Source organism: Dreissena polymorpha, chromosome 10, assembly GCF_020536995.1.
Source record: "Dreissena polymorpha isolate Duluth1 chromosome 10, UMN_Dpol_1.0, whole genome shotgun sequence".
In the NCBI taxonomy this organism is placed as follows: Eukaryota; Metazoa; Mollusca; class Bivalvia; order Myida; family Dreissenidae; genus Dreissena; species Dreissena polymorpha.
In genome coordinates this window covers 14,113,448-14,126,050 of record NC_068364.1, presented here as the reverse complement: position 1 = coordinate 14,126,050, position 12,603 = coordinate 14,113,448, and the positions used below count along the sequence as shown (strand labels likewise).

The 12,603-nt window shown below is 37.0% G+C and overlaps 1 protein-coding gene across 1 annotated transcript in view; it reads right to left on the bottom strand.

Annotated features, from left to right (window-relative positions):
• LOC127847378 (sodium- and chloride-dependent glycine transporter 1-like) overlaps positions 1-11,178 on the bottom strand; it is a 64,316-nt gene extending 53,138 nt beyond the window's left edge. Inside the window, exon 1 of the mRNA XM_052379245.1 lies at positions 11,117-11,178. Coding sequence (XP_052235205.1) covers positions 11,117-11,128 — 12 coding nt within the window. The 5' untranslated portion in view covers positions 11,129-11,178. The remainder of the gene's footprint in view (positions 1-11,116) is intronic.
• Between the last annotated feature and the right edge of the window lie 1,425 nt (positions 11,179-12,603).

Here is a 12,603-nt window from a genome sequence, read left to right as displayed (position 1 = left end):
GTAATACAGATTTTATTTCTAAACTTAAATATCCTCGATAGCAATAGATTTTGTTGCTAAAACTAAAGAAAACGATTGTCATTAAAGGGGCCTTTTCACGTTTTGGCAAATTGACAAAATTTAAAAAAAAATGTTTCAGATTCGCAAATGTTCGTTATAGTTATGATATTTATGAGGAAACAGTAATACTGAACATTTACCATGCTCTAAAATATCCACTATATGCATCTTTTGAGGCTTTAAAAACCTGAAAAATATATAGCGTTGCAACGCGAAACGATTAAATAATTTGGAGAGTTCTGTTGTTGTCGTTATACATGTATTTGGTGATACTACTAGGATTGCTTATATAAAGTATAAAATACATTAGTCATTGTATGAACACGGATATCCGAGTGGTGTAAGCAATAGACATTTACTCCAGGGGTCAGTGGTTCGAGCCCATTTGAGAGTTACTTTTTTTTCTTTCTTTGATTTTACTCTTGTTTTTTTACTGGAGCTTTTTACATCCAATGTTTACGTTTATCAATATATAGCATTTAATAAGAACTTTTAAAACATGCCAAAATCTGTGAAAAGACCCCTTTAATCCTGTTTTGTGGTATTACATGCATAGCCTATATGTTCATGTGTATAAAGGCCAAATGGTTTAAATAAATCCCGTTTTGGACTGTCCCAAGAGTCTTTTCAGAGAGTTAATGACCACATCTGAATCGTGGAAAAGTACTTCGCTCGACAAAGAAATAATTTACACGCATCTACACGCTGTCATTCGAAACAGCTCTCTGACTCCGAGAATGGTGCCAATTAAATAGTGACCCCACACCATTAAAAACATTTGACATTAAACACATGTACACAACAACAAAATGAATTACCAATGGAGATATTTTTATGTTCGGCCCAATTATAAACAAGCTGTAGTAAACTTAGAACCAATTCGTGAAGTTAATTTTGTAAAAAGCGCAAAACTGAATCATCACGTTAATGTTTACTTCGCAACATGGAAATTGTTTACATTGCACATAAAAGTAACTATTCTATCTATAAAAAGATACCATTGTATACACAGCATTACGACATGGACTGCAAATCGGATATGTCAAGTGTATTACCAAGAATCCTCGTTTTGGAGTGAAAGCAGATTTGAATGTCACACGTAAATAAAATGTATAATATATTACTGCACATTAAAGACGTAAAGCAAATCCTGTTTGCGGTAATGTTTTATCATAAGCAGACTCCATTATTAAAGTTTACTGCTGATAGCACTTCATTTATATCATGTATGTGGTTGTCTAGATCCTGGTCAGCTCCACATGAGAACTCACAGTCCAACCTTGTAATCGGTGAAGATAGTGAATGTCATGAGGAGTATCATTTGTGTATGGAAACATTTTTAGAAGATTGATGTCGTCATTGTTTCGTTTGTTGTTCTTTTTTGTTTCTTAAAGCACACTTCATTGTCGTCAGTCTTTTCTAAATAGCAAAGGGCTCGAGTAGATTTCTACATTAGAAGATAATAGCAATGCAAACTGTTGAACAGGAGAACGTTAAATACCGTAGTGAATATTGTAAATTTGAGAGTTATGGTCTTTTCCCAGCCTCCGCACAGAGATATGAGCGGTTCCGAGTATACTCTATAATATCGCAACCGCCTTACACTCCGCGTGCAAGTGGTCGATGCAAGTAGTATTGTTATTCTAAAATATGTATAAGTATAAACTACAAATCCCTCCAGATCTCAAATGATTTAACATGCGTATGTACCGTCAGCCAATGTTTAGAGGTAACCATTGCGATGAGTTTGGTCCATTAAATTGTCTGACGTTTCACGCCCTTTGCATCGGACATACCTAGGGACGTTCGGTAAATAGCAATTTGCATGCATGTAATTAATTGATCGTGGCCATCAACCCTACATAGCCGTTGAGTCGCAAGACTGGACCGTGCAACTTGGTGGGGGGGGGGGGGGGGGGCGTTACGTTCTACATCTTTACGAGGTCAATCAAGGACCGACAAGACCGACTAGACCAGTACTAATTGATATTCTTGCACGGAGGCACGCCGTTAACTTAACGTCTAATTTAAATATAAAATGATTACTTAAAGTTGGATAGGTACGTAACATGAGGTCAAGTGTTTGGTTAGACTGGTCAAAAAACACGAACTACTATAAAACCTCTGTTCATGTAAGCAATATATATGTGGTATAAATTTAAGAAAAATAACGACATTCACACACTTTAAATGGTTGATTGATATACGCGGTAACTTCGCCCACTGTGTCATAGTTTAAGCCGCTGTATATGCATCATTGTAGGTCGATTTCATGTTTTAAAAGGATAACCGTTTTCATGTATGGTATATTATATGTGGTAAACATTTCTATATTGTGACTGATCTCGTTTGAGAGCTGGTTTGTTTTGTTTTTGTTAAGAAGTCAATTATTGCATTTTCTTGAAGCATATGGCTTGAAAGAAATGAAAAGAAAATGAAACGACAAAACGTTCATGCAAACATTCGATTCTTTGTGAAAAACCGTGAACGTCTTTTACATTTTTTTCGATTAACTTCTACTAATTCTGCTATTACTGAAGCTGCAACCGACGACAATAACTACGCCTACTAATAGTTGTATAATATGTTATGAACATTACTTATTACTGTACGATCACTTGCTGTTCACATGACCTTATGATATGTATACTATAGAATGGCTAAAAGAGACGATGTTCTATGTACAAGTCGTAATAAAGTTCTGCTCTGTTCTTATAATAACTAAAACACATATTTCCAAGTTAGAACCTCGCACGAAGCGCACGAATGCACATACAAATATTATATTCTAAATCTCTTAGAAATTAATAATTTCTCGCCATTTTATCAACGAATATCATTTAAATGTGAAATACAAACACATAAAACATATTAAAAAAGTTCTTTGAAATCCATGAAATTGATCTACAATTCGACGATTTATCTTTTATCTCTTTAATAAAAGTCGAAAAAGGCCACAAGATAAAAAAATGTCTTATAGTAAGACCATAAACAATTTAATCTCAATCGAACGGACAGTAAATGAGTTATTATTCCTGGTTGTTCAGTATAATTTATGTCAACCAATTGCTCAGACAACACATGGACACATCCATCTCATGAAGAGCACACTATATCAGCTGAGTACCTATGGAATGTTCTTCATGGAGAACACACTATATCAGTTGAGTACCTATGGAATGTTCTTTATGGAGAACACACTATATCAGCTGAGTACCTATGGAATGTTCTTCATGGAGAACACACTATATCAGTTGAGCACCTATGGAATGTTCTTCATGGAGAACACACTATATCAGTTGAGTACCTATGGAATGTTCTTCATGGAGAACACACTATATCAGCTGAGTACCTATGGAATGTTCTTCATGGAGAACACACTATATCAGCTGAGTACCTATGGAATGTTCTTCATGGAGAACACACTATATCAGCTGAGTACCTATGGAATGTTCTTTATGGAGAACACACTATATCAGCTGAGTACCTATGGAATGTTCTTTATGGAGAACACACTATATCAGCTGAGTACCTATGGAATGTTCTTCATGGAGAACACACTATATCAGCTGAGTAACTATGGAATGTTCTTCATGGAGAACACACTATATCAGTTGAGTACCTATGGAATGTTCTTCATGTAGAACACACTATATCAGTTGAGTACCTATGGAATGTTCTTCATATGAAGAACACACTATATCAGCTGAGTACCTATGGGATGTTCTTTATGAAGAACACACTATATCAGATGAGTACCTATGGAATGTTCTTTATGGAGAACACACTATATCGGCTGAGTGCCTATGGAATGTCCTTCATGTAGAACACACTATATCAGCGAAGTACCTATGGAATGTTCTTCATGTAGAACACACTATATCAGCTGAGTACCTATGGGATGTTCTTTATGGAGAACACACTATATCAGCTGAGTACCTATGGAATGTTCTTTATGGAGAACACACTATATCAGCTGAGTACCTATGGAATGTTCTTCATGGAGAACACACTATATCAGCTGAGTACCTATGAAATGTTCTTCATGGAGAACACACTATATCAGCTGAGTACCTATGGAATGTTCTTCATGGAGAACACACTATATCAGTTGAGTACCTATGGAATGCTCTTAATGGAGAACACACTATATCAGCTGAGTACCTATGGAATATTCTTTTTGGAGATATGGAGAACACACTATATCAGCTGAGTACCTATCGAATGTTCTTCATGGAGAACACATTAAATCAGCTGAGTACCTATGGAATGTTCTTCATGGAGAACACACTATATCAGCTGAGTACCTATGGAATGTTCTTCATGGAGAACACACTGTATCAGATGTGTACTTATGGAATGTTCTTCATGGAGAACACACTATATCAGCTGAGTACCTATGGAATGTTCTTAATGTAGAACACACAATATCAGCTGAGTACCTATCGAATGTTCTTCATGGAGAACACATTAAATCAGCTGAGTACCTATGGAATGTTCTTCATGGAGAACATATTATATCAACTGAGTACCTATAGAATGTTCTTAATGTAGAACACACTATATCAGCTGAGTACCTATGGAATGTTCTTCATGGAGAACACACTATATCAGCTGAGTACCTATGGAATGTTCTTCATGGAGAACACACTATATCAGCTGAGTACCTATGGAATGTTCTTCATGGAGAACACACTATATCAACTGAGTACCTATAGAATGTTCTTAATGTAGAACACACTATATCAGCTGAGTACCTATGGAATGTTCTTCATGGAGAACACACTATATCAGTTGAGTACCTATGGAATGTTCTTCATGGAGAACACACTATATCAGCTGAGTACCTATGGAATGTTCTTAATGGAGAACACACTATATCAGCTGAGTACCTATGGAATGTTCTTAATGTAGAACACACTATATCAGCTGAGTACCTATGGAATGTTCTTCATGGAGAACACACTATATCAGCTGAGTACCTATGAAATGTTCTTAATGTAGAACACACTATATCAGCTGAGTACCTATGGAATGTTCTTTATGGAGAACACACTATATCAGCTGAGTACCTATCGAATGTTCTTAAAGGGGCCTTTTCACAGATTTTGGCATTTTTTTAAATTATTCATTAAATGCTTTATATTGATAAAGGTAAACATTGGATCGTAAAAGCTCCAGTAAAAAATCAAGAAAAAAAAATAAAAAAAAGGAAAAGAACATTGCCCGGAGCAGGTTTCGAACCAGTGACCCCTGGAGTCCTGTCAGAGACCTGAAGTAAAAACGCTCTAGCCTACTGAGCTATTCCGCCGAGTACACATTCGTGCCGTATTTTATACCTTATAAATCTTCGTAGTTTCACAAAATTTAACGACAAAAACAGAACTCTCCAAATTATTCAATCGTTTCGCGTTGCAACGCTTTATAATTTTTAGGTTTTAAAATCGTCAAAAGATGCATATAATGGCTATATTAGAGCATGGTTAATGATCAGTATTACTGTTTCCTCACAAATATCATAACTAAAACGAAAAATTACGAATCTAAATCAACTTTTTTCAATTTTGTCAATTTACCAAAGCGTGAAAAGATCCCTTTAATGTAGAACACACTATATCAGCTGAGTACCTATGGAATGTTCTTCATGGAGAACACACTATATCAGTTGAGTTCCTATGGAATGTTCTTCATGGAGAACACACTATATCAGCTGAGTAACTATGGAATGTTCTTCATGGAGAACACACTATATCAGTTGAGTACCTATGGAATGTTCTTTATGGAGAACACACTATATCAGCTGAGTACCTATGGAATGTTCTTCATGGAGAACACACTATATCAGCTGAGTACCTATGGAATGTCCTTCATGGAGAACACACTATATCAGCTGAGTACCTATGGAATGTTCTTCATGGAGAACACACTATATCAGCTGAGTACCTATGGAATGTTCTTCATGGAGAACACACTATATCAGTTGAGTACCTATGGAATGTTCTTCCATTCCTTCATACAGGGAAGTTTCCGTATGCTCAAATTGGCTGAAAGTCGTTCATTTATTCCCATATTTAACTTGTATAAAAAATACATGGGCTGCACATGCGGTACGAGCTTGTTATCAACTATTGTAACCCAGGTTTGTCCGATTATGTTGCTCTTAAACAAGGATAATATGCAAAAGAAAATCAATATTGTTCCCATACACGAGGAAATCACATCCGCACTTTGTGCAAACGTTTCAGAGCGTCATTGAGGAATGTGTTTAATGCGACTTTGCATACAAAATTATCAAACAAGTATACAGAAGAAGTGCAATTCCACTACCTAAGCAGTTGGCTGTCGTCAACGGTCTATACAAACACAACAATGCGGTTGGGGATGAACTATTTCACGGTCTATACAAAAACCACTAGTTGGTTTGGGGATAAAGTATGTCACGGTCTATACAAACACCGCTAGTTGGTTTGGAAATGAAGTATGTCACGGTCTATACAAACACCAAAAGGTTGTTGGGGGATGAACTATGTCACGGTCTATACAAACACCACTTAGTGGTTGGGGGATGAACTATGTCACGTCTATACAAACACCACAAGGTGATTGGGGGAAACATAATGTCACGGTCTATACAAACACCACTTAGTGGTTGGGGATGAACTATGTCACTGTCTATACAAACACCACTAGGTGGTTCGGGAATGCACTATGTCACGGTCTATACAAACATCACTTAGTGGTTGGGGGATGAACTATGTCACGGTCTATACAAACGCCATTTAGTGGTTGGGGGATGAACTATGTCACGGTCTATACAAACACCACAAGGTGGTTGGGGGATGAATTATGTCACGGTATATACAAACACCACTTAGTGGTTAGGGGATGAAATATGTCACGGTCTATACAAACACCACTAGGTGGTTGGGGGATAAACTATGTCACGGTCTACACAAACACCGCTTAGTGGTTGGGGGTGAACTATGTCACGGTCTTTACAAACACCACTAGGTTGTTCGGGAATGCACTATGTCACGGTCTATACAAACACCACTTAGTGGTTGGGGGATGAACTATGTCACGGTCTTTACAAACACCATTTAGTGGTTGGGGGATGAACTATGTCACGGTCTATACAAACACCACAAGGTGGTAGGGGGATGAATTATGCCACGGTATATACAAACACCACTTAGTGGTTAGGGGATGAAATAGGTCACGGTCTATACAAACACCACTAGGTGGTTGGGATATGAACTATGTCACGGTCTACACAAACACCGCTTAGTGGTTGGGGTTGAACTATATCACGGTCTATACAAACACTACTTAGTGGTTGGAGGGCTAACTATGTCACGGTCTATGCAAACACCACAAGGTGGTTGGGGGATGAATCATGTCACGGTTTATACAAACACCACTTCGTGGTTGGGGGATGAAATATGTAACGGTTTCTACAATCACCATTAGGTGGTTGGGGGATGAACTATGTCACGGTCAGTAAAAACACCACTTAGTGTTTGGGGGATGAACGATGTCACGGTCTATAAACACACCCCTTAGTGGTTGGGGGAAGAACAATGTCACGGTCTATACAAACACCACAAGGTGGTTGGGGGATGAACTATGTCACGGTCTGTACGAACACCACTTAGTGGTTTGGGGATGAACTATGTCACGGTCTATACGAACACCACTTAGTGGTTGGGGGATGAATTATGTCACGGTCTAAACAAACACCACTAGATGGTTGGGGGATGCACTATGTCACGGTCTATACAAACACCACTTAGTGGTTGGGGGATGAATTATGTCACGGTCTATACAAACACCACTAGATGGTTGGGGGATGCACTATGTCACGGTCTATGCAAACACCACTTAGTGGTTGGGGGATGAACTATGTCACGGTTTATAAAAACATCACTTAGTCGTTGAAGGATGAAATATGTCACGGTTTATACAATCACCACTAAGTGGTTGGGGATGAACTATGTCACGGCCTATACAAACACCACAAGGTGGTTGGGGGATTAATTATGTCACGGTCTATACAATCACCACTAGGTGGTTGGGGGATTAACTATGTCACGGTCTGTACAAACACAACTTAGTGATTGGGGGATGAACGATGTCACGGTGGAGAAACATACCACTTAGTGGTTGGGGGATGAACTATGTTACGGTCTATACAAACACCACTTAGTGGTTGGGAGATGAACTATGTCACGGTCTATACAAACACAACAAGGTGGTTGGGGAATGAATCATGTCACGGTCTATACAAACACCACTTAGTGGTTGGGGATGAAATATGCAACGGTCTATACAATCACCACTAGGTGGTTGGGGATGAACTATGTCACGGTCTGTACAAACACAACTTCGTGGTTGTGGGATGAACGATTTCACGGTCTATAAACACACCAATCAGTGGTTGGGAGATGAACTTTGTCACGGTCTATACAAACACAACAAGGTGGTTGGGGGATGAATCATGTCACGGTCTATACAAACACCACTTTGTGGTTGGGGGATGAAATATGTAACGGTCTATACAATCACCACTGGGTGGTTGGGGGATGAACTATGTCACCTCTAAGAAATTATTTCTTTATGTGAATTCTTCATGAAATAAAGTTATTATTATTTTTATTATTAAGTGGTTGGGGATGAACTATGTCAGGCTCTTTACATACACCACAAGGTGGTTGGGGGATGAATCATGTCACGGTCTATACAAACACCACTAGGTGGTTGGGGGATGAACTATGTCACAGTCTATACAAACACCACAAGGTGGTTGGGAGATGAATTATGTCACAGTGTATACAAACACCACTAGGTGGTTGGGGGATGAACTATGTCACAGTCTATACAAACACCACAAGGTGGTTTGGGGATGAACTATGTCACGGTCTATACAAACACCACTAGGTGGTTGAGGGATGCACTATGTCACGGTCTATACAAACACCACTTAGTGGTTGGGGGATGAACTATGTCACGGTCTATACAAACACCACAAGATGGTTGGGGAATGAATTATGTCACTGTCTATACAAACACTTCTAGTTTATTTGGGAATTAACTATGTCACAGTCTGTACAAACACCACTAGATGGTTGGGGAATGTACTATGTCACGGTCTATACAAACACCACTAGTTGTTTTGGGAATTTACTATGTCGCGGTCTGTACACACACCACCAGGATGTTGGGGGATGAATAGTCACAATAGCTTACCAAAGTTTGTTCCAGTGGGACAACATGCTAGTTTGCTTTACAATAGTCATTCCTACAATAGTTTAGTTTAAATTCTTATTAACAAATTAAATGTAAACTTATACAAACATCAAATTTATAAGGCCAAATTTAAAGTATTTCAAGTATGCCATCCGACACTAAACCTCTGCGTTTCAATTTTGACTTTTTTGTCGATCAGATAAAGAACAGAACACAATCTGACTACGTATAATTTGTACGGCTTATAATTTCGATTTGAATATAGACAATCCAGTCGTATAAAAACAAATACATATAGTTCGAATCACTCTTGTGTGTTCTTGCTTGAGTTTTACATGAAATACAGCTACATTTATTTTAAGTTGACATTAAGTTGAATAACAGGTAGATATATACTAAACTGTGTTTTACTTTAAATGTGCATTGACCATTTGCAATATTGACATATTGATCAGAGTCAGTTGAAACCAGACTATTGTCAAGTAATAAAGGTCTCTTACCGGTGAAACTCCACCATTTTCAGCAATATTTCTAGTCTATTTGTTGCCATAGCAACCAGAATTCTTGACGTAGGAACAAAATGAAACGACGTGCATAATCTCCATAATGCCATCTGTCCAGGTTTCAAGTTTCATGAACAAATATGAAGAACTTTTAAAGTTATCGCAGGCTCCAGAAAAGTTTGAATGACTGACATGCTGACAGACTCACAGACACACAGAGCGCAAACCATAAGTCCCGTCCGGTTTCACAAATAAGTCATTTATTGCATCAGTTGGTATTTATTTTATTTGTATAATACCGCGTCAAATAACGAAATGTTTGCTTGTAATTGTAAACCAGATATCGGATCAGCGGACACGAGAACCATGCCAAAACATCTCTGTCTTTACATCCTGCTAAGGAAACGACAAACTGCAAACGCGTGGAACACCATGACAGCTCAGTTTATTTGTTGTATTTATTGCTTTTGGAAACGAATTTTTCGCTATTGTTCGCACCATAGTGGTGTTCGTTACAGTTGTATCACTTGAATATATTAAAAGTATGTGTATAGTATTTTTCTTAAAAGGTCCCTGCGCAACGGAACACAACAGTAGTGTTATACTAAATATATTAGTTATATACCTCCTTACGATATTTATTATATACCTTCTAGCGATAAAAACTAGAAAATATTCATGAAAACAACGATTTTATTTTAAATCGGTACGTGTAAACAAAATAAATACAAATAACGTGTTTTGAAATGGTGCGCATGAATACATCTTATAACGTTCACAATTCAAAAAGTGTTTTGTGCATGTCTTAAAAGCGAATGATTTAACAATGTGATAAAAATAGAAATAGAAAGAACCCAGATTTTAAGCAAGATTATCTATATGTAAATAATAAATTATGAGCTTTGATACGGTAGTGCGTTGTCAGTTATGTTGTGGTTATCGTAAACAGTGCCTTATAGATTTTTTACTGCTCTCACCTACTTTTAATAACAATGCGTAGTTGCATGAGTATGCACTATGTAAAATATAAACACATATAAAAATATTCATAAAAAAAGGAAGATTCAATCCACCAGATATGGCGACACGTAAGAGCTGTAAAGCTTTACGTTATACCGATTCTCAATGTAGCTCTAATCCCATAAAAACATTTTCACTTAAAAAAAATATATTGAAATTATAGTTTACTAAAAGATAAATATTACTTTTAAGACGAATATTGTGCAGTTTTTTAATTTTATATAGTAAAACACGATGCACATACAACTATTGATTTAATTAATGTATTTTATTCAAATGCATCTTACCTCGATTTCCATTATTGTGCCCGTCTGATAATTAAATAAAGTTTACAAAGCGACACCCACAGCTTCCCAATCACAACTACTTGGCCTATCTCGCATTAAACCGAGCTAAACCTTAAAGCAGAGGTTAAAATATGAACAGGTATCCCATCATTCCCTGAAACCGGATTTCCACCGAGAACTACTTCGTGAATGATATTAACAAACAACAACAAAGTTGCAGTATTTCAAACAGATAAATAGTGTTAAAATTATTATTTGCTTTTATTTACTTAATGCTTGGAGTTTGTAGTGAAATAACTGCGTCAGAAGAAAAGTTTGATGAACAATTTAAGAGAGAGGAGCCCTACGGAGGGATGAGTTACTCTCAGCAGACAAAAGACTTGACTCGCGGAGAAACTCGGTGTCCTCGAACTGCATTCCCCTTCCCAACGACCAGACCGTTTAAGGGAATATTGCTGATGATGATGCTGCTGATGGTTGTGGTGATGATGATTGTGATAGTGATGATGATGATGATAAAACATCTATATGCTCCCAGTTTGAACCTATACCTTAAGTCACATATATAATAATATTTAACTCAAGATGCATGAAAAATAGACAGATGCATATTCAGCCTCATGTTGAATGAAATCGGAAAGCATATATTTAAAGTAATAATTAAATACGCAATAAACCTTATGTAAACTTACTCCAATATCGTTATCAGCTTTAAATTTGTATTGTTTATTGTCTTGTTTACATTTTAAAAGTCAACACACATGTTTAAAAAAAGCAATATTGCAATTTTATGGGAGATTGTAATGAGATAAAAGCATTTTCAAGCCATAAGTTGATTAATACCATCGCATCCAGCGAGTTTTCATCAGAAAATTCTGTTGAATTTTCGAACTGTGTGATCATTTTAAACCGGAAGTGACCTAGATGTTGACCACTTACTTTGAATAATCGAGATTATCCTGAAGAAATAACAAATGCACGTAAATCCCTGTGGCCCTAATATAGACCGTTCCATAATTTAGTAATTACCCAATTATCTCCCCTGAATACTCTCCGCGTCCGCCATTACACTACTGCCAAACAACCGGTAACATATATAAGAGAGCACCGATTATTCAACGGGTGAATTTCTTTTTTTTTGTAAAACTTTTTTGTGTGTCATGCAAATTGTATGAAATAAAGTTTTTCTGCTGGAGGAGATGTTTAGCTAGTGTTATAACAGAAAAATGTTTGAAAAACGTGCATTTTTTTTAGGTATTTGTCTAGGAAAATAAACACGTTGACACATTAAAAAACCCATTTAATTAAACTAAGTGCAATATTTATCATTTGATTATATGCATCAATCTTAAAATCGCGTAATCCTTTGCATTCCAGTGTTGAATTGCCGGTTTGTTCTGCATAATCCGATTATCTCGTTTTGATCAGATATTATCCAGACTTAACTAACAACATGGCGTCATCCCGGGGTGTCATAAACCACACTG